Source organism: Alosa sapidissima, chromosome 23 (assembly GCF_018492685.1).
Source record: "Alosa sapidissima isolate fAloSap1 chromosome 23, fAloSap1.pri, whole genome shotgun sequence".
Lineage (NCBI taxonomy): Eukaryota > Metazoa > Chordata > Actinopteri > Clupeiformes > Clupeidae > Alosa > Alosa sapidissima.
The window spans coordinates 28739587-28761514 of NC_055979.1; the positions used below are offsets into that span (position 1 = coordinate 28739587).

The following is a 21928-nucleotide window of genomic DNA, read 5'->3' on the forward strand; positions in this document are numbered from 1 at the left end:
TGTATTAATGCATGGCATTTTTGAAAAAGGTTACAGACAACAGATAGACATTCTTATGCTTGTAAATATATTAAGAATGTGAATTAATATAGTCATTGTTTGGTTTAATGTGACAATTTTTGCCAGCAATCTGAGCTATGATACAGAATACCGATTGTACATTTGTCCAATAGAGATGTATTTTATGACATGTAAGTGAAAACCTGTAGGGGGAGCTGGCAATACACGTTTGTGCAAACATAAATTATGGAAACAAATGGCCTACCATCATTATGTAAGGCCTACTGAACTCTGTAAAGCATAGTGCACTGTGAAGTTGTAAGGTCAACGTTTGGTATTCCCTACAAAGCTCACCAGCAAAGTGCACCAAAACTCTCAAACGAATTCTTTCACACAAACATACTGGTACTGGAACTGTTTGACTCCCTGATGAAGGCTTGTTTGCCGAAACGCGTCGGAGTAACCAAGCCAACAACATAAAGGCTTTTTAACCTTTGACACTTGAGAGTGCCCAGAGCTGGAGTGCCTTGGAATCCCCTGTTTTTTTGTCAAACATACGGGTATTTGAGGGCGTTTTTGGGAGGTAAACAGGTACGCCATGTTTTTGGAGGTGCAACCAAACGCTGCATCGCCATTGAAATCACATAGTTTCCTCAAAGGTTATAAAAGTATTTTGTTGTGTTTAGTTGTATAATGAAAGCACAGGTTTTATAGCTATCCATGTTTCTTCACTTCTGGCTCCTTGGCTATCAATTTGGTAACTAGGCTATTTGACGTGTTTAGAACACTAAACATATCGGAGGTGTCAAATGTTGAGTTGCTCCAGTGTAGATTTTTTTTTTTTAATCACTCATGTATTTCTATTCTCTATCCAAAGTAAAGTGCCTGTTTCGAAGTTAACCGTGATAGTAATTTTGATACCACAGATGAAATGAAAGAGACCCAGTCAGACCAATAGTACGAAAAATCAGGAACAGAGTTTTATTTACAATGAACAAACATTGTTTGCATCCCCAAGTGGTTTGTGACGTAAAGGAGCTTGCACACTGCTCCAACAAACACCAACAAACTCCAACATCCTAAAGTTGGCAGCTTTTATTAGAATGTTCATAAAACCAACTGCCCTCCTCCACCTTTGTTATGCAGCCCTTGCCACTTAAGCCCTCCCCCCCTCATAAATGCACAAATAGGCTGACACCAGACATAATTTCACTGCATTTCTTACATCCAGTAACTATATGCATGTGACAATAAACGTCCTTGTATCCTTGTATAGAGCAGGTTTCTATAGACTATATGTGAAATAAACCAGTAAAACAATGTAATGGGATGGAAATATATTTCTTATATATTTCTAAAAGAAACCAGTGAAACAGTAAGTCATATCAATAGGCAGTTGAAGAGCTATAAGCGTTTATTCAACCTATGGTTCACGTAACATACACATACCACTAGCAAACTGAAAGGCATACTCTAGTGTCTCCCATACATCGACTTATTTATGGCGGCCCACCACAATATTAACATAGAAAATCATTGTGTGGTGGTCAATGTTGTATGTACTGTATTCTATGTTGTCTGTTATATGGGATGAAATCCTTTAATTTGATCTCCCTCTGTAATTAAAGGGGGACTATGCAGATTTTAGCTTAATTTACCTTAACTGAAAAGCTTCGGAGTCATTGAAATGGTTATATTATTTTTTTCTGGTTGAATGGTGGCTGTCTCACTTCCCCCTAGCACCTGCAAGCGGAAAAAACACCCTTGCAACTTATATTTGCACCACTGAACCATATTTGGTACAGTCTCTATTGATGCTTTAAATCATTGAAGCGAAGCACAACAAATAGCTTTGTCAAGTTATAAAGTTTATTTGGCGTGCCATGCCATGCATAAACACTCAGCAAAAGCTGACATATCGACATGTGGCATCCAAAATACACAACTCTGCAGACGGACCCATATGACTGCATACAACAACATATACAAAGCAAAAGTGATAACTTATCAGTTAATCATAGTGCACATTTTCTAAAATAACACTGGACAGAAGCACTGTAGCAGTAGTGACCCCATCCTGCACATGAAAGGTAAAATGAGGTCTTTTAAACGAGATAGCACTGTCATAGGAGTGGCAGAAATCATATGAACACAGACTGTCAATCCGCACATATAAGGAGCTGCAAGTTTTAAAGGATGAAGTCATGGAAATGAGTTTCCCAACTCCTCTCTCAAGAGCTGACCTAACATGTTTTTTTGACAGAAAAGGCACAAAAACTAGCATTTCAAATGGACACAAAGACAATTAGTTAATTTGAACATTTCAAAAACTTTTGAACTAATAAATAAATATGGCCGATCATATAAAAAATATTGGCAAAGACTCATTGAAAGACAATTTGATCATCCAAAATATGTAAACTCCTACCCTCTTAACTTAAACTAGAATGATTCCATGCTAGTTGCAGGCCTATGCAGTGCAAATAAAAGGAAACTTAAATCATGTAAACATGAGGGAAGCCAAAGGGAATAAAACTGTCATCTTTTAACCCCATAACCAAATCTGTCAAACAAGCTACCAGAGCACGCACATACGTCCGAGAAGACGACCGTCATGATTTATTAAAATCACAAATCAACTGATATCACTCCGAATCCTCCACTTCCTGCCTCCTGCTCCTTGCCCCGCCTGCTTCACTGTCCTCTTGTGACATGGGGGAGGGGCTACGTGGTGACACAGGCACATCTGACTCCTCCTCTTCCTCCATCACGTCCTGAGTGGGCGGCGCCTCAACCGTATCGTGCTGGTCTGAGGCCAGTTCGCCCTCTGGCTCGCCTGTTTAGAACAAAACATGGATTTCTATTTTACAAACACACACTGCGATAGGTCACTCACTCAGTGTCTTGTGTGTTACTGGACGCACATGACCATGTCAACAATGAGGCAAATCAGAGTCAGAGATTAGGCAGCCATTCCACACCAGATTAACGAACACACACAATCTGATTAGTTGGAAACGAGAAACCAAAGCCACAATGCAAGGGCGTTTTGAATTACCCAACACTGCATTTCATATCAGTGTTTGTAAACAGAGATAAAGTATTTCCGATGCAAAAAACGGTACAACGCATACTTGTGGGAGTTTATGAATTAACAAATCTTGTTTCAGGGGGAAGAGAAAAGCATAGATCTGGAAAATGTTTACACATTGTTGGTCAGTGAGGATGTATGTGTGCGTGTGTGTATGTATGTATGTATGTGTGTGTGTGTGTGTGTAAGTGTGTGTGAGTGTAAGTGAGTGTAAGTGTGTGTGTGTATATATATGAGTCTAACTGTGTGCGTGCGTAAGTTTTGTGTAGATGTTTTGATTGACAATAGGTTTTTGTAGGGGTCTTTGATCAAACAGCATGATTAGTAAAGATTACATGTCACTCTGACCCTAGCAGAGAGGGACAAAATCGACTTGTTGTGTTAGCCTTGGGCAAAATCATAAGCACTTATCAATCATTTGCGCACACACGCTGGCACTCTCACACACACCATGAGTGGTGGTCATAACTGATTTCAGGAGAAGTATGATAGTATGTTGAGAGGTGAATTTAAAGTTTGTTTTCATGAAGGCTGATTAATAATGCAACAGGTAAAAGGAAAGGGATTTGTTTGATTAAACAGCATTATGTATAAAGAAAAGAGTGTGATTAGTAGAAGTGTACAATTTGTATTTGGTTTGTTTGTGTGTGTGTGTGTGTGTAAGGGTCTGAGATCATTCAGAGGGTGTGTTTGAGAGGGTGTCTTGATGTGTGTGTGTGTGTTTGTATGTGTATGCCTGTGACTATGTGAGTGCATATCGGTATGTTCGTGTTAAGGTGTGTGGGTGTATGTGTGTATGATCTGCATGTAGAGTATACACAGTGTGTGTGTGTGTGTGTGTGTGTGTGTGTGTGTGTGTGTGTGTGCTCCTGGAGACCTGAGTTTGGGGAACTGCTGAAACTGTGTACTTTATTCCATGGAGCAGCTGCTGAAGTCGGGGGAGAAGCACTACCCGACGCAACACCTCCAGTACCACCTATCCTCTCTACAACACACACACACACACACACACAGCACACGGAAAAGCACATCAACACAATACCGTTTGTCCATGTTGACCCTCTGGAACAGACAAGGGAGGATGAACACACACACACACACACACACACACACACACACACACATACACACACACACACAATGGATTACAATGAACTACAATGAACAACCTTCTATTTCATGGCAAAACTTCATGACAAACAATTGAAAATGAAACAGATAAGGAAAATGTTGAGGTTTAGAGGTCACATGATGCTCAGCGGAATGAATAATCACAGATGAATGAAATAACAGGATGGACCGACGACCGACCTCTCCAACAGGTCTACAGACCATCATCATGTCCAAACCGTGCATGAGTGTGTATGAGGACAGTGTGTGTTTCTGCTGCATGAGTGTGTATGAGGACAGTGTGTGTCTAATTTCTTTATGTTTACGTCTGTGGATGTGAAGCACAGCGGTGGCACACAGTCGGACCTGCAGCGTCTCGAGGTGATCGAGAAAACGAGCTTCCTGCCTCTAAACGACGCCATGGCAGACACGGCGCTGACGCCGACCTCAACAGTGTGCCCATCTGTGCGCCAATCTGTGCCCGTGTCGCCAACCTCAACAGTGTGCCCATCTGTGCCCGCGTCGCCAACCTCAACAGTGCGCCCATCTGTGCCCGCGTCGCCAACCTCAATAGTGCACCCATCTGTGCCCGCGTCGCCAACCTCAACAGTGCGCCCATCTGTGCCCGCGTGTGTGCCCACCTGTGCCCGCGTCGCTGTCCTCAGCGCTGTCCCGCGCCGCCGAGGACTCTGGGGCCGGAGAGCCCGAGCGCAGGCGTCTCTCGAAGCTGAACTCTGGGAGGCGGGGCGCCTGGGGGCGTGTCTTGCGGGCTGGGTTCAGGAAGTAACAGTAGGCACACCTGTAGGCTAGAGAGAGAGAGAGGACAGGAAGATCAGTCAGCGCCACCTGCTGGTGGGTGGATCACATTGATCATGTCAATCCTATTTATTAGTATCATGTTTATCTTCTACTGTCTCTATTGTACAGTGGAGTTTTTCTTATATGTTTATCACTTTTTCTGCTGTAAGTGCATGTTGTGTGTGATGTCTGTATGCTACTGAGACCTTGAATTTCCCCTTGGGGATCAATAAAGTATCTATCTATCTATCTATCTATCTATCTATCTATCTATCTATCTATCTATCATGACACAACGGAGCCCAGGTACCTTGGTGAACAGGTCATAACAGGGTGTGCAGATTTGTGTGAGCATAAGAGGTATGTTACGTATGCAAGTGTGCATGTGTCAGTGTGCGTGACAAACTGCAGGAGTCGGTGAGTGACTCTGTTTGTATGTGTGTAAGTGTGTGTCACAAGAGTGTGTTTGTGTTTTTGTCTATGTATAATTCTACATATGATGTAGTGTGTGTGTGTGCGTGTGTGTGAGAGAGAGAAAGCAAGAGACTTAATGTCCTTGGAGACTAACGAGATTGAAGACAGCCTAAGAGAATGTACGCCGCATGATAAGGACCTATGGAACTGACAATACTGTGTGTGTGTGTGTTGCCAAAGTGTGTTGGAATCGCCCATCTCACCGACAAACTCGAACTCCTCCTTGAGGGCCATGCCGTTATGGGAGAAACACTGCTGGCAGATGAGCGCATACCTGAGGACGAGAGGGGAACCAATGATGGGGTAGTTAGTTATAGCCACAAGCTGCCACTCTACACAGAGAAAGAGAGAGAGAGTGAGTGAGTGAGTGAGTGAGAGAGAGACGGGTGTGTGTGTGTGTTTATGTGTGAGAGAGAGTGTGTATGTGGTTTCTTGATGTTAATGCCCCCAACGTTGTCTTCAAGGCAGCGCTGCCTGGAAGGCGCTATGGTTAGTCATGGGTTAAGGTTAGGGTTGGGGTTGGGGTTAGGTGCCTTTAAGTCGACAATGGCAGCGCTGCCTGGAAGACGACGTTGGAGCCATAAAACACCATCGAGCGTGTATGTGTGTGTAATGAGCGTGTAATGAGAGAGAGAGAGAGAGAGAGATGTGTGTATGTATGTATGTATGTATGTATGTATGTATGTATGTATGAGTGAGTGAGTGAGCACAGTTGAGGCAAGAGACAAGAATTCAGTTAAAATCAAAGATAATTTTTTCTGTGATTAATCACCAAGGGGTAATTCCAAGGACAGCAGGCATAGCAAAGAACACACACCAGGACCTAGTAAATGACAGGCATTTGGCGTTTCGATCTCATTACAACACATAACTCCCTTTTAACCCATTTTTATCTGTACATGATCCTTCCAAAGGAGATGAGAAAAATGACTTTCAGTTTTGCCAAATGCCCTCATTTGTTCTGAATGTCGGATTAAGGCCTAGTCCACACGTACCAAACCGATCTTTTTTTCCTCCGTCTTCCCTGGAACCATATCAAGAATATTTGCGTCCAAACGGATCCATCTCAACACGACTCAACACGTTACTTCATACCCCAGGCCTATAGGTGGCACTGTTTCTTTACAGAAATTGACCAAAACTTGCGCTTTACAAACAGACAGAATATTCTACGACGAAATGGCTAGTGCAAGGAAACCAGAATTGTTTGTGTGGACTGATGGTGAACTGTCAACTGTAGTCAACTGTAAAACTAATCAACTTTATTTTACTGTTTGTGAAGGGTGCACTCCCGTCCTTTATTTGGCTAACGCAGGTAGGCCTACTAATCACCTTTACTTTCTTTGGTTGTAGGATAGTCCGTGATTCACATTAGTTTTGGCTATCACCGCAATTAGGCTACTAAACTCAAGGCTTACCCAAGTTTTAGGCTATTCTGTCGCCACATTTATAATATTGCTATAAAACCTTCGTTAGTAACAGTCAATACTTTTGCCTGCATCAAATCGCGCATTTGCATTCAGTGTGCTACCATCGGCTTAACGTGAGTTCTAAGCGTCTTTGTATGCTTATATCTGATTTCACTCGACTGTGAATGCATGTATATATGTTGTAAGACATGTAAAATAAATGAATGACACTGGCACTACGCACAAATTAATGTAGCCTAAACTTACACCGCACTTTCCTAATAACGTAAGTTCTCTCGCGTCACTGACCGTAGCTAGAATGCATAAAAAACAGTAAAAAACAGTGTTCAGTCCACCAAGTCATAAGCTATCGGCGCTGCGCAGCATCAGTTGTGATATTTATCTTACGGAGTGTAATAGTAGGTAATGTCATGTATGAAAACTAGTATTGTTAGGCAATACTATAAGTGCAAGTCCAGGGCAGCTGAGGTGTGGCGATGACATCATCGATACGCAAGCAGGATGTGCGGTTTCGCTGTCTAAACGAATTCAAACGGGCTACGGTTTCAGATTTTTCCACTCTGGGACCAGGTTTCAAAAAAGTGCAGTTTCGGGCAGTGCGTTTAAAGGATTCGTTTGGACGCTCGGCCAAGACGAAGCAAAACCTCTGTGTTTAACCTAAAAAGCGTCTCCGTGTAGACAGGCCCTAAGACTCCACTTAAGACCTCTGATACTATCTCACTAGCAGTGTTTTTGGTTTGTCTTTGACTAAGCTTCTAGTCTGACGTGCATTTCTGGCACACAGGGAGTAAATGATGAAATATCCACCTGTTCTGAGGTCCGTCTCCCACCAGATACTCAATGACACGGTCCACTGGCCCCCTCTCCCTGGGCAGGATGGGTCGTACCAACTGAGGACCGGGGGGTTGGTGGCCAACTGTCATGGACAGGCACACACATGCACACACACACACACACACAAGCACACACACACAAAAACAAGCAATCAGGTATTAAACACTGCATGCTCAGACTGAAAGGATGTCACCACCACCCCAAAACACAAACAGACACTAACATACACAAGACCCACACACAGGACACAATGACAGAGATGGGGGCTTGCAAGACCTTAACGGCATTTAGGAGATTATTGGGGGGCATTTTAAGAGAACCTAAAACATAACGTTTGCTGAATTAGCCTTTCTACACGGCCCACGCTCAGCTGCTGACTGGGATATCTGATTTATTATGCTACACAAGAATGCATCTGATCCCCTATAAGAAGCTTGTCAGATTAACTTCCATACCTACAAGAGTGTAATAAAGAGGGGCCTCTACTTCAGCCCTCAGCCTGCTTAACTGCCCTGGGAGCATCCCCACTAGCAACTGCAACTAGTTACAGCAACTGCATTAGAAGTGACATTAGGAAATGGGAGAACTAGAGAACTAATCAACACCAGTTAAGTCTGGCATGAGGCTAGCCGAACAGGAGCCCTGAGCAGTTACTGTGATCCTGTGATGGGGCCTTGTCTATCACTCACGGAAGTGACACTGCCTGACCTAACGCCAAATCTAGGAGCAGTGGTTTGAGCCAGCGGGTGAGGCAGGGCGGACGCCCCCGCTGGTATCGCCCCCTGGTGGCAGGGAGGTGCGGGGCGGGTGGGCTAACCTGGCCCCATGTGCGGACTCCTCAGGGGGGGGGCAGCGCTCGTGCTCGCGCCCGCCTCGGGGGGCCCACCTGGGGCAGCGCGGGGCATCACGGGGGTACCCGTCGGCGTGGCGCCCAGGGGTGGGCCTGGACGTTGCCCTGGCACCGGTGTTCCCATGGGAACGTTACGCCGACGGAGATCTGGAAACAGGACAGGGAGAAGGGAGAGACAGACAGTTTTATACACCAATATTTGACTTAAAATATGTGACATATAAAACACAATAAATTACAGATGGGAAGAAAATGAAATCTGTTGGATCTGAAGCATCTGTCAAAACAACTAGATGGAAATCTAAATGAAGCAATGTAGATGAAAGATGGAGGAATGACCGATGTTAGAGTGATCTGGACTAACAACCCTGCGTGTCCACTGACCTGGTCTTGGTGTCATATGAGATCCCGAGGGAGTGGATTCCGCTTCCTGAGAAGGCAAAACAAAACGATTTCACACAACACAAACAACAACAACAACAACAACAGGGGTTTCTTTCTAAGCCATCCTTAATATTGAAACTGAAAGTCTTCCCAAAGTTTTGAACGGTGCACACTCACGGCTTTCTTCTTTGCGTCTGGGTCAAATCTCTCTAAGATCAGTTTGGCATTTTTGTAAGTTTCCTTCTCCATGACCTCTTCCAACTGAGAAACAAGGAATTTAAATCATAACTTGTATAAAGAAAATACAAGAAACATTACTGAACAGTATATAGTAAGTAAGTATATATACTCTTTTGATCCTGTGAGGGAAATTTGGCCTCTGCATTTATCCCAAACCATGAATTAGTGAAACACACTCAAACAATAGACACACTAGAACACTATACAATAGACACACTGTCCATACAGTAAGCATTTATGTATGAACATATATGGTGTGAGTATGTTTGCATGGTTGTATGTGTATCTGTGTGCGTATCTTCTGAGGTGTGTTAGTGTCTGTGTGTGTGTGTGTGTGTGTGTGTGTGCGCATCTGCTGAGGTGTGTGTGTGTGTGTTAGAGTGTTAGCATTGGCAGTACTGCCTGACTGTGCCTCGGTGAAACGAGGTCAGGATGGGACTGAGGTAGAGAAAGACAGGGAGACGAGGGAGTCCACTGCTAATAAAGTAGGGCATCGCGAGGCTGAAATCAAGGAAGCATCTGCACACAATGCACTACTTTTAGCTGCAGGTTAAAGTAACAGCATCCATGAAAAGAGTGCTGGTAGCACTCTGAAGGACACTTACTATCTTCTTTTTTTCTACTTTCAAGTCTTCTAGTTTGTCATCTGTAAAAACATAGAAGCACAGTAAACATTAAGTTTGGGTTTTAAGAGCAGTTAAAGTCAACAGTATTATCTGAGTTGCATTTATGGAGATTTGGCATGAGAGTTTAAGGAAAAGGACTTACTGTTTCTCTCAGTTCGTTTGGAAAACAAGAAGATAAGGAGTTTTCTCAAGAACCACACTCTAGGGTGAGGGGAGAAAAAAAGACAAAAAAGGTTAACTTGTGAAATTGCCAAGAAAATAGATTGAATTAAAAAAATGTATCAAAATCTCTTCCAAAGATTAACAAAGGCTGCAAAGGTCATCAAAGGCTGCAATTGTCCTAACAACATGTTGCATGTTGGCTGACCTACAGTACTGATTTAGTTGTTACTATGGTCAAATTTAGAATAGGTAACTAGTGGAGTCATACATTATGAAAGGAACCAAAAGGGCCTTCAGCCATTACAGTACAGATGGCAAAGACATACTGAGTCTATCAATCCCCTGTACATAGACCATCACATACTAAAAGATATCTAGATAGATAGATAGATAGATAGAGATAGATACTTTATTGATCCCCAAGGGGAAATTCAAGATCTCCAATGAAGGTTTCCATTGAAATCTTCTTTTAGTCTAGGAAAAAGCTTAATCTACGTACGAGAGACCATCCCACTGTGTTTAATAGTAACTCCCACCACCAATGCCATAGTGGTGCCAGGCAGCCACTGCTATCAGAAGGGCACTCACAGCACGGGAAAGACCAGCAGCGGTAGCGCCATGACGATCCGAGCGCCCCACTCGTCGGGCAGGTAGCAGAAGTAGACGCACAGGCAGGTGAATAGGTAGAGCATGGACGAGTAGAAGAGCAGGCGGCCCACCCACAGCTTCTGCAGGCGCTGGTTCTTTGCCCGAAACTCCTCAAGGTCCTTGATGTCCTGTGAAATAGCAACACGCAGACACTGAAAGATCAATCGTGTTTCATACACTGACATACAGATACATACTGACACACAGTGAGGTTGGAGGACACTAGGCTTAATGACATAGAGACACTAAAGAACACTTTATGCCTTTATAGTTGGGAAATTCACTAATAAAACAATGTGGTATTGCTAGTGTAAACCCCTTCAAATGATTAACAGTCATTGTAGTGTAAACTCTCACTCATCATTGATTAAATCAATAGAACATGATGAATGACTGATCTAGGAAACACAGGTGGGTTTAACAGGATTTAACTATCAAAAGACTTGATAATATGCAACTGAGGTAGCTGACCAGTTCTGGCATGCATCCATGTCAGATCAGGGCTAGATCTAGCCTGGGTTAACCCAGGCGAACCTGTTTGCAAATGTGGTTAATCTGGGTTCACCCAGGCTAGGCTGGATCTATGCCGCTGTTGGGCTGTGAGTTAGCACTACAGATGTCAGTTTGAAAGAGAAGTCTAGCTCTCCAGTTCTGCTGTCAGAGTTGTGACTGTGCCAGTGAGGGTAGTTAAGGTCAGCCAAAATACTTTACAGAGGGACACATGCAGCTGTCAGTCCTATGCTCACACAGATAGGAAGAGTGTGAGACAAGGACAACATATACATAAACAAACATATATGCTGTGTGAATATGTTGGAAAAAGAATCTGAGTGAGTTGAAGGAAAAACGAGTGAAAGACAGAGAGCTTTCGTGAGATACCATTTGAGATGCCAGCCTACCTTGTCCAAGCTTTCCAACAGCTCCACTGTGGAAGGCTTTGCCTGATAAGGATATGAGTGTTAGTGTTGTCACTTGTCACATACATACACTGGCCACATTCCATGTATTCCACAACTCAGGTATGCCATACGGTACCATTTAGTCTTAACACAAGAATGAAATTGTACCTTCCACCGGGAAAGAACAGCTCCCATTGCTAAAAACCTGTCCTGCCCACGTAGACCTCTTCTTTGTCCCGGAGAAACGGAGAGAAATCCTCGCCTGAAAACACGATTTTCCTTTTGACAACGTGTAGTAACTATACATGCGCTTCTGTTAACATAAACATCGTTAGCCTGAAAGACAGCGTGACATAGGAGTGGTCAAAGTCTGATTAACGTCAACGCTAGCAAGTTACAGTAAGTCACTTAACCTAGCACACAGGTTAAAACAGTTATAGCTAACAAAAATCATCCTCTAGATCTCAGCTAAGACTGATAACAAGATAATTTACTGACCAACTTTACAGCATACTACTACTACTAACGTTACTACTAGCTTTTGTTACAGTCAGGCATCATCATCAACTGCTCTGTAACATATTGTATTGATGGACGGCTAACGTTATCAAAAGAAGTTTGCTATACCTTCAGCAGTCTTTTTGAAATCTTAAAAAGACGTCCTACATAACTGGAACGTCTAAGATTAACACATCACGAAATTAGTTAAGTTACCCTTTGTTCAATTCAGATCCGACTTCAACGATGATGACAGTCCCACCACCACCAAGCGTACATTTTATGAACTGTTTTTCTCCAACGACAGAGGGACTCGTAATTTGACGAGCTGTCCTCCTCGGGAAGTGACGAATATTTCCAGGAAGTTTCTCAAAAAGCAATAGATTCCAGAGCATTGTTTGTCTGTGCGTATTTATAATACAATACTTCCTATTTTGGAGTGATAGTTTAACATTAAAGCCCTGTTTATATTTACAGTATCATACCACACAAGACACACGTGCCAGAAGTTATAACCAACCCTATTATATATCTTTCGGTGATTGATTCGATAAGTCTTGCTGGAACCTTGACATGCGTCGAGGAAAAGCATCTGTCCACGCGAGTACCGTTGCCATCAGTTGTCTGCTGCATTTACCAATTGAAATTAGTTTGATTTGTGTGTTAATATTATAATTGTACTGCACGGTCTTCATAATGTTACGGTTATTATCTCATCCGTGTGTTAGGGCACGCTTTTGCATCGCGGATCTCTGTGTTCAGCATTACTGTGTTAAGTACAGTGTTACAGTCCCGTGGCTGTCAGTGCTGACATCAAATACATTGGGTTTGAGCTCTACTAGTCCAGTCAGACACATACACCAACAACATAGACAGTTTGCGGCGTCAGTACTGCACACTCCCCGTCGAAAGCCCCGGCAGAGGGCCGATGTGATTGAATCCACCAGGAACATCCCTCAGACTGAGCGAAACGCTGAGAACTCTAAACCCGATCATGCATTTGGTGAGTACTCGCCCGAGTACACCAACAGAACGACATTCAAAAAGTCCTCACCCCAGTACATGGATCTACGGTACAGTGAAGGAGAGGACGAAAAACTACGGCCTAAATTTAGATCTAGGACAGGACAGAAAAACACGCCATACTGGTACTTTCTTCAGTGCAAGAAACTCATCAAGCAGGACAAGGTAAACAAGCTGTTTCAAAGAATGAGGAATGTTATGTAGAATGCTTAGTTTTTCCCTGGAGCAGTTTAAAGCTATTTTATTCAGACATAGATGTACATCTTGACCTTTGCCCCATTCCTTCTGTCTTATGTAGCTGCCTGAAGCGTTGGACATGTTCGAGACAGAGATGCTACAAGGAGAGAGACTTCAACCTGAGGAGTATAACTACACGGTGCTGATGGGAGGCTGTGGTCGGGTTGGCTACATCAAGAAGGCCTTCAAGCTCTATCAAGATGTAGGATACTCACACACTCTAGCTTTTGTCCTTGATCAAAAGAGACCGTCCACTCAGCCCACTGTTTGTTCTGAAATTGTCATTTGTGCACTGACTACTCCTCTTGATCAAGCGCTGTCCTCATGTTTCTGACGTGTTGCTAATGTGTTCCATTGTGATGGATGTGAAATTAGTTTGACGTAATTGTTCTGTGTCCTGCTCAGATGAAGAAACGGGGCCTCGAGCCAACAGAAGCCACTTACACTGCCCTCTTCAATGCTTGTGCAGAGTCACCATGGAAACAGCCAGCGTTGGAGCAGGCTCTGAAACTGGAGCAAGAGCTGCGCAGGAAGAACATTCTGCTCAACGCTATTTCCCATCGTGCTTTGCTGAAGACAATGGCTCTCACTGCTGACCTCCAAAGCAGTTTACGTGTCTTCCGGGTATAGTTCAAGGCTATGTCATTTTACCCTCATGTACAGACATAATATTGGCATATATGGAATATGTCAGTAAAGATGAATGAAGACAAATGAAGATGAATATAATTGTCTGTCTGTAGAGACATATTTTCAACTGTGAATTGTAAAACCAAATGCAAATGAATCTTCTCTCTCTCTCCCTCTCCCTCTCTCTATGTGTGTATGTAGGATATGCTGGAGAGTGGTCATCCCATTACACAAGAAACGTTTCATTGCTTGCTGATGAGCTGTGTAAAAGACAAGACTGCTGGATTCAGACTCGCACTGCAGGTAATATACAGTAATCTTGTCTGCCGGTTCATACAAATCATACACAAACTACCCTATCAATAAACTGCATACAGTATACACCTATGTAAACTGTAAAGACTGAACTTGCATGATGACTTAAAAGGCTGAATTTACAAGGAGTCATTACAGCAGTAATTTTATTTTCAGGTTTGGCACCAGATGTTAAAGTTGGGTATAAAGCCGGATACTCACAACTACAACATTTTACTGCGTGCCACGCGGGACTGTGGAATTGGAGATATTGCCCTGGCCTCCAAGTTACTTTTAAAGAAACAAAATCACTCCCCTCTCACACTCGGGGTAGGGAAGAGGGACCGCAAAGCCAAAATCAAAGAGAGCTCTCGGCCCAGACCTCTGGACATTGATGCTTTTGAAAGTCAGTTGTTTGTGGATACACGCTCACAGCAGACATACACAAAGAGCATAGAGTCGACTGAAGAATGCAGAACAGGAAAGATGGACTTGCACACACAAGAAGCCCAAAGAGAACACATAACAAGGACTACAGACAGTCAGGGTGCACTTCAGGTTTACGATAGCAATATTATGTCCATCTGCTCACCTGGCTCGTCAGCTTTCTCTCCACCAAACCTCCTGGATCCAGCCACAGTGCGCTCTGACGACGTTTCCCTGGGAACTGTGAGCTCTGCGTCTGACAGGCTGGCACTGATTGGCAGCATGGAGGGTTTCCTTGGCAAGATGGCTGAGCAGGGTCTGCAACCAACCCTGAAGACTCTTACTCTGCTGGCTGACGTTGTGGAGCCAGGCGACCAGGCAGTCCAGGCTCTCCTCTCAGTGGCCAATGAAAACAAGATCAAACTCGACGTCCCCTTCTTCAACTCACTAATCAGAAGGGCAGCTAATACTGGCGACCTCAAGGGGGCAAAGGTCAGCACCAAACCATTCTGACCCCTTTGGGTAACTGTTGTTTCACTGGTGATGGAATTATAGACCACCGTGGTTTTGGAACTTGTACTTTAACACTCTATCTCAGCAGTTACACCCTCTGTCTTCTTGACTCTTGTTTCTGTTGTATCTCTTGTTATCTCTCTCTTTTGTCTGTCCAATCAAATTGTCTCCTGTCTGTGTGTCCTGTGCTGTCAGGCCATACTGGAGATGATGTCCAATAGGAGGCTATTTCCAGACGTGCAGTCTTTCTGTAACGTGGCTTTGGCTTGCAACACAAAACATGAGGGACTACAGTTGCTCTCTGACATGGAGGTACGATTATTATGATGGGTGATGGGAATTGTAGTGTGCCTCATGATTTCCTCATCTCATACGGCTTCACAGAGGTCCCTGCTGCCCAGATATGACAGCTGTGGTCTAAGAGGAGCCTAAATAAACACTTTTCCTGACAGCCGCTGGTCAGTTCGTTGACCCAGTGACAGAAAAGGAGGACGGAATGTAAAAGGAAGGATGCTTGATTTAAGGAGCTGCTTGATCTCAGCTCTCGCTATTTTAATTGTCTTTATGTGGTGATGTGTGATACAAATGTGTTGTATTTGAACAGCAAGAAATACACCCAGAGCAAGAGTGGATAAATAGTCATTTCTTTATTATTATTGAAATATTGAAGAATCTAGGAAATAACCAGGAGTTGTATGTGAAACCATCAACATTGATTACTCTCTAGCAATGTGCTCCTAAAGTTTTGTTTTTCTGGAGCATCTCAGCTCTCTCATATGATGATGTATCTTTTGTTTGTTCCGGTGCAGTCTTGTCGTATTGCACCCAATGCACACGTTTACAGTGCACTTATCAGACAAGCAACCAGACGTCTAGACTACGTCTACCTCAAGGAGATTCTGGCATCCATGCAAGAGAAGCAGGTTGCCCCGAATGAGGTCATTCTTAGACAGCTTGAGTTTGCTGCTCAATATCCTCCAAACTATGACAAGGTCAGTATGACTATAGTGTACATTTTAATGCTCTCATAAACATTTTTTGTTAATTTCCCTTCTTTTATATACCTTTTAACTTGCCGTTTTCTTTTCAGTATAAATCAAAGAATACTTACTTGGAGAAGATTGATGGTTTCCGTGGATACTACCAGGTGTGGCTACAGATAATGCCTGGGCAGGAGACTCCTCACCCTTGGGCGAAGTTTCAGGCACAGAAAACTGCAACAGAAGAAGACACTGAAAAATAAATGCCCATGATGAAAGTATTGGTCGCACTTAGCCTCAGTTACTTTTGAAAATCTAAATAATAGACCCCTATCGTGTGATTGTAAATAATGTAAATATTTAATATTTGTGGCAAAGCTAATAAAATTCTTTAAAAAAAACTTTGTTATCGTTCATTTCAAACCAATGATAAGCCTGTTTTGTGTGGAAATAACGTAACCACTTGTAAACAAGTGGAGATCAGACTTGATGATTGTAGGCATCAGACCCATAGACAGTAAAAGAAATCAGACCAGACTGAAGGCAAAGGCTTGTCGCGATGACCTCAATCCGATTGGCTGTTCTGTGCACATGCGCAGTATTCTTCAGGAAGAAGAATTAGCACTTAGCTAACAAGCTGCTGTTTGAGCATGCCCTTGTGCTCAAAGCCGTGTCCAAAGCTGTTACGACGTTGCATTGTATAATAAACCTGAATTGTTCTTCTGTCTTGGTTGAGAAGAACTTTTGTCATCATGTCCCTGGCAGCGGAGGCTTTCGTTGGGCAAATAGCGGGTAAGATGGCTAACCAGCAAGCTACGTCTAGCAATATCAGACTAGCCAGAATGGGCAACCTCAGTAGACGGCAGCCATCTAGCAAGCTAACTAGCACAGCTACGATGGGTTATTAACATTACAGGGCCTGAAGGTTGAAATGCTAATGTTTTACGTTTTTGACGCTTGTGTATCAAATTCCATTCACTGAAAGGACTTTGCTTTGATGTCCTTTACAGTAACGGTGCGTTTACAACCCGCATGCCATGAGGCTTGTTTGTAATGTGTCCCCATTGATAAAAGCCCATCCCCTTTAGCAGCCACTGTCTGACAGCACTGGATAAAGGACACTAGCTGTGCATTGGGAAGCAGGTGGTCATATTTACAAAGCTATTCAATATATAGACACTTTAATTACTTTGTTAAGCAGTCGTAACACGTCTGCACTCCTCGTTTATTTAGGTTAAACGTAAACTCATTCATTCTTCTATGTAACATTTACAGAATAATGTCAAGGTCAAGATCATATCACAATGTATAGTATTCTGATAGTATTCTTTATATTGCATCAGTAATATAAGGAGTCTTTTGCATTAGCTTGTATCACAACGCCATGCACGAGAATCAAGAGGAACCCAAATCCTGAGAGGCAAATCCGTCCTTGTTTGTAACAGTACGGCCTTACAGAAGGACATAGCCGATAGATCATTGCTCCGCAGTTTTCCCCCTCCCAGTATAGCTAACGATTCGCAGCTGTAAATACATGTACACTATGTATCTGCTGTCACGCTATGTAACCATACATAAACGTCCGGGTGAGCTCCTCTAACATAATCATGTTCTTCACAGCTGCAGAACCATGGCCGGAGAGCGCAACCCTTTACCAGCCGCTCAATGGTAAGAAAACATAGATCTAAAAGTCTCAGAATGAAAAATATGCGAAACGCAAATACAGTGTAAATGTTCTTCAGTAATCACTGTATGCTTGTTTACAGATGAACAGATCCTTCTCTCAGACAATGCCTCTTCTCTGGCCGTCCAGGTAGGATTGAGTTCACACACTTTAGCTGTAGCTTTATGTGAATGATTGCATTGTAAAGTGTTTACCATACAGTGCATGCTCTCTGATAAGTTGTGTTTGTCTTTGTGTTAGGCCTACCTGAAGATGTGTAGTCTGCCTGTAAGAGTGTCATGTCGTGTTAATGCAGAGTTCATGTCCCCATCGGGTGAGTGCTGCTGTGAGGGAACTGTTACACCCTCTCTTTCTCTCTCGTGTGCTTAGTCTTTTTTTTTCTCCCACTCTTTCCTCCTCTCTCTCTCTCTGTTATACACACGCACAAACGCACACGTGCCTTAACGTTTTGTGATTGAGAGGGACACATGACTATCTCTGTGTTCTGAGACATATATTAGGAGTGTCTGTGTCGACCTCCCCTGTCATATTATGTGTTATGATTGAAGTTTATAACTCATCCAGTATGCCACGGCTCATGTGCTGTGCCCCCCCCGCTGTTTCTCCTGTAGGTAAAGTCCCCTTCATCCATGTAGGAAACCAGGTGGTGTCTGAGCTGGGTCCGATTGTCCAGTTTACCAAAGCAAAGGTAAAAGGCCATATGGTGGAGTTTATCTGATCTACCCTTCCGTCTGTATGATGCATCACTCTCTCTTTTCTTCCCTTTCTTCTCCCACCGAACATCACCTCTGTTCATTTCATCCCTCTCTTCAGGGTTCTAATTTAGGGGTGCTAATACTGCTGATAATCAGAAGAGAAGTTCTGTTAAACCAGAATAGTAGCTAGCTAGCTAGCTAGCCCAGCACACTGACTTTGCTTTGCCTTGCCTCACTTAAAAATAATAGAAGAGAATAAATTAACTATTAGAAATGTTTACAGATAGTACCTGATGATGGTGGTTGCTTGCTATAGTGCAGTCTAGGTATATCTGTTGGATTTAATACTTTCTCTTGACCCGTTCACAACTTTTGGAACAACATTTTCAGAGACTGATGTTTATGTTGACATGTGATTTCTTAGTTTTCCCCCTCTCTACCTCAAAGGTCCCACCTTTGAAGGTTCTAGAATATCTTAGTAGCATAGATTTTAAAAAACATATTTAAGTTTCTATAACACTGGCCATTAAATAGCCTTAGTTGCTGAAATGGCCTTAAATTAAACAAACCTTCTCTACCTCTGCCAACTCTGTTCTATCTGCTCTCTCTCTGTTCTCTCCCCCCCTCTCTGCTCTCTCCCTCTCTCTCTGTTCTCTCTCCCTCTCTCTCTGCAGGGCTTCTCTCTGAGCGAGGGGTTGGATGACGTCCAGAGGGCTGAGATGAAGGCTTATATGGAGCTGGTGAACAACATGCTTCTCACTGCGGAGGTATGGGTCACTCATACTGAACTGGGCCTGACCCGCTGTGCCCATTAAGGGTCACTCATACTGAACTAGGCCTGACCCGCTGTGCCCATTAAGGGTCACTCATACTGAACTGGGCCTGACCCGCTGTGCCCATTAAGGGTCACTCATACTGAACTGGGCCTGACCCGCTTCGCCCATTAAGGGTCACTCATACTGAACTAGGCCTGACCCGCTCCGCCCATTATGGGAGGAGGAAATTTGAATTTGGTCATGGAATTTCTGGAATATCATGGAATTTTGGAAAGTCCATTCCAGACATGGAAAGTCAGGGAATTTTATTATTTTTGGGGCAAAGTTATGGAATATCAGGGAATTTTTCAATTTACTTGCCAAAATACATTAATACAAATATTTCCACACAGAACTGGTGCATATTTGGTAATTTGCTTTACCGCTTCCTTGAGTATCCCAACTTTGTTTATTCATGTTTCACTCTAAAAAGTAAAATATTCTTGAATGCTACACATTAGTAAATAGTATTTAGTAAGTCATGGAAATTCTTTTTTTTTTTTTTGTCAGGGAAAACCCTGTGTATGTGTTCAAGGATGTCTTCAAGTACAAAAAGCATTAAGTGCCAGTTGTTTATGTTGACATGACTAATACTGGGTGCAAAAGTACATGCCCCTATGCCTGACCATGTCTTTGTGTTTTTTTTCCAGCTTTATATCCAGTGGTGTGACGACACAACAGCAGCTGAGGTAACTGTCCATATGTACTGTATGCTGATGATGTATGCATGTTGTTTATGTTCATGATGCATACGTAAGGCGTTCCTAGCATCTGTAAAACAGACGACTTTACAGGTCAGTGAACAGGTCAGTTTACTGTGTGTGTCTGTGTCGTTGGTGTCGTGTCTGTGTGTGTGTGTGTGTGTCTGTCTGTCTGTCTGTCTGTGTGTGTGTGTGTGTCTGTGTTGTGTGTGTGTGTGTGTGTGTGTGTTAGATTTCTCGGCCGAGGTACAGTAGCCCCTACTCCTGGCCTCTGAGCCACATCCTGGCCTATCAGAAGCAGTGGGAGGTGCGGCGGAAGATGAGCGCCATCGGTTGGGCAGGCAAGAGTCTGGAGCAGGTGAGTAAATGCTCCTCGTACCTCTAGGTAACAATCCTTCAGCTCCGGGGTGAAGGTAGTGTAGTGGATAAGAAGCTGGGTTTGCATGCAGTAGCCTGACAAGTTGTGGGTTCAATTCCCAGCTGCCACCATTGTGCGCTTGAGCAAAACACTTAACCAAGTCTGGCCCTGCAATTCATTGACATTTGTAAGTCGCTTTGGTTAAAAGAAAGATTAAGAAAGATAAAGCTTAGTTCAGTTCAACTGCTGTAATATTTAGCTCATGTCAGCACTGAATTGCAGAGCCAAACCTTAGAACTTTAGTGCTGTGATGTACGAGATTTATGAATGGGTGGTGGCTTATTCCCAGGTTTGTTTTTAATGGCTCATGCCTGTATGTGGATGGTAATCTATTCTGTGTGTGACTTGAATGACGGGTCTATGTCGGTGCTTTGTTCAGGTTTACGAGGATGTGAGTCAGTGTTGTCAAGCACTTTCACAGAGACTTGGTACCCAGCTCTACTTCTTCAATAAACAGTAAGACACACACACAGACACACACCCTAACAGTGGTTCTCAACCTTTTTTCAGTGATTTACCCCCTGTGAAATATTTTTTCAGCCAAGTACCCCCTAACCAGCGCAAAGCATTTTTAGTTGAGAAAAAAAGACAACAGAGCACTGAGCTTAAAACAGAGCACTGTGCCATCGGTGTCTAATTTATTAAACTTTGGAACGGATAAATATTAATATATGTATGTATGTATGTATATTTTAAAATCTCACGTACCCCCAGGGGTATGCGTACCCCCATTTGAGAACCACTGCCCTAACATATGACGGACTCCATACCCGCTCCTGATGCCCCTTTAGTGATTGTTGTCCCTCTGCCCTTAGGCCCACGGAGTTGGATGCTCTTGTTTTTGGCCACATCTTCACCATCCTGACCACCCGGCTGACCAGTGACGAGCTCGCCGAACGGGTCAAGGTCTACAGCAACCTGCTGTCGTTCTGCAAACGCATCGAGCAGACCTTCTTCGAGGAATCTGACCAATCGCCAGGCTCCTCGCGTTACTCTAAAGGCCCCACCCTCACTTGAGGTTCTGTTCGGCCCGCTGCACAACGTTCCAAAATATCCTCAACCTTTCCAGCCGCCTCCTCCATCGCCGCCTCCTCCCGCCCGGAATGCCACACACTGAAGTCCCACAAAGGCAACCATAGCGCTTCTTTGTTGTAAAAATGCTTGGATGTAAACATATGTAATTCTTTTATTTGGTTGTTTTTTTTTTTCACTTGCTGTTATCCTCCTCTTGTTGTACATGTACATGGAAAGTGCCTATCATTATTAAAAGTACACATCGCACCCGGAAAGATCTCTTTCTATTCTCGGTTCCCAAAATAGAAAATGTCTCAGCCTTGTGTTGGGCTCTGCTGGCTGCTGCCTTCCATGTTTAAATAGGTCACATCACAGACAATCAGTGCCCTCTGCTGGTACCCAGTGGAACAACCAATGGCCACAGTGATTATGCTGGCCTCTGGTGAGATTGTGA

General features: G+C 43.5%; 3 protein-coding genes and 1 non-coding gene across 10 annotated transcripts; 3 read left to right on the forward strand and 1 right to left on the reverse strand.

Annotated features, from left to right (window-relative positions):
- Positions 1-1847: 1847 nt before the first annotated feature.
- Positions 1848-12390, reverse strand: lnpk (lunapark, ER junction formation factor). Of its 7 annotated transcripts, none has more exons than XM_042080848.1 (14): positions 12261-12388; positions 11715-11808; positions 11547-11588; positions 10588-10775; positions 9980-10038; positions 9817-9857; positions 9149-9232; positions 8972-9017; positions 8624-8734; positions 7711-7819; positions 5677-5747; positions 4843-5007; positions 3969-4076; positions 1848-2836 (listed from the first exon to the last, which is right to left on the reverse strand). In XM_042080848.1, exons 2-14 carry the CDS (start codon positions 11739-11741, stop codon positions 2646-2648), a joined length of 1242 nt encoding a protein of 413 aa, XP_041936782.1. In that variant the 5' UTR covers positions 11742-11808; positions 12261-12388; the 3' UTR covers positions 1848-2645. The 7 variants fall into 7 exon arrangements, with proteins under 7 accessions (XP_041936782.1, XP_041936778.1, XP_041936784.1 ...); XM_042080844.1 differs by having other exon boundaries at positions 8555-8734; XM_042080850.1 differs by lacking the exon at positions 3969-4076 and adding an exon at positions 4134-4153 and having other exon boundaries at positions 8555-8734.
- Positions 12391-12413: 23 nt separating this feature from the next.
- On the forward strand, positions 12414-16542 carry ptcd1 (pentatricopeptide repeat domain 1). Its single transcript, XM_042080819.1, has 8 exons — positions 12414-13232; positions 13366-13506; positions 13710-13928; positions 14136-14237; positions 14406-15146; positions 15363-15479; positions 15977-16159; positions 16258-16542. Exons 1-8 carry the CDS (start codon positions 12741-12743, stop codon positions 16408-16410), a joined length of 2148 nt encoding a protein of 715 aa, XP_041936753.1. The 5' UTR covers positions 12414-12740; the 3' UTR covers positions 16411-16542.
- On the forward strand, positions 15538-15661 carry LOC121699103. The gene has a single exon (XR_006026954.1). It is a non-coding gene; the product is annotated as a small nucleolar RNA SNORA16B/SNORA16A family (small nucleolar RNA).
- A 194-nt stretch (positions 16543-16736) lies between the features above and the next one.
- On the forward strand, positions 16737-21749 carry mtx2 (metaxin 2). Its single transcript, XM_042080880.1, has 10 exons — positions 16737-16939; positions 17768-17815; positions 17914-17960; positions 18072-18144; positions 18443-18519; positions 19201-19293; positions 19992-20030; positions 20275-20400; positions 20840-20916; positions 21276-21749. Exons 1-10 carry the CDS (start codon positions 16900-16902, stop codon positions 21475-21477), a joined length of 822 nt encoding a protein of 273 aa, XP_041936814.1. The 5' UTR covers positions 16737-16899; the 3' UTR covers positions 21478-21749.
- Positions 21750-21928: the final 179 nt, after the last annotated feature.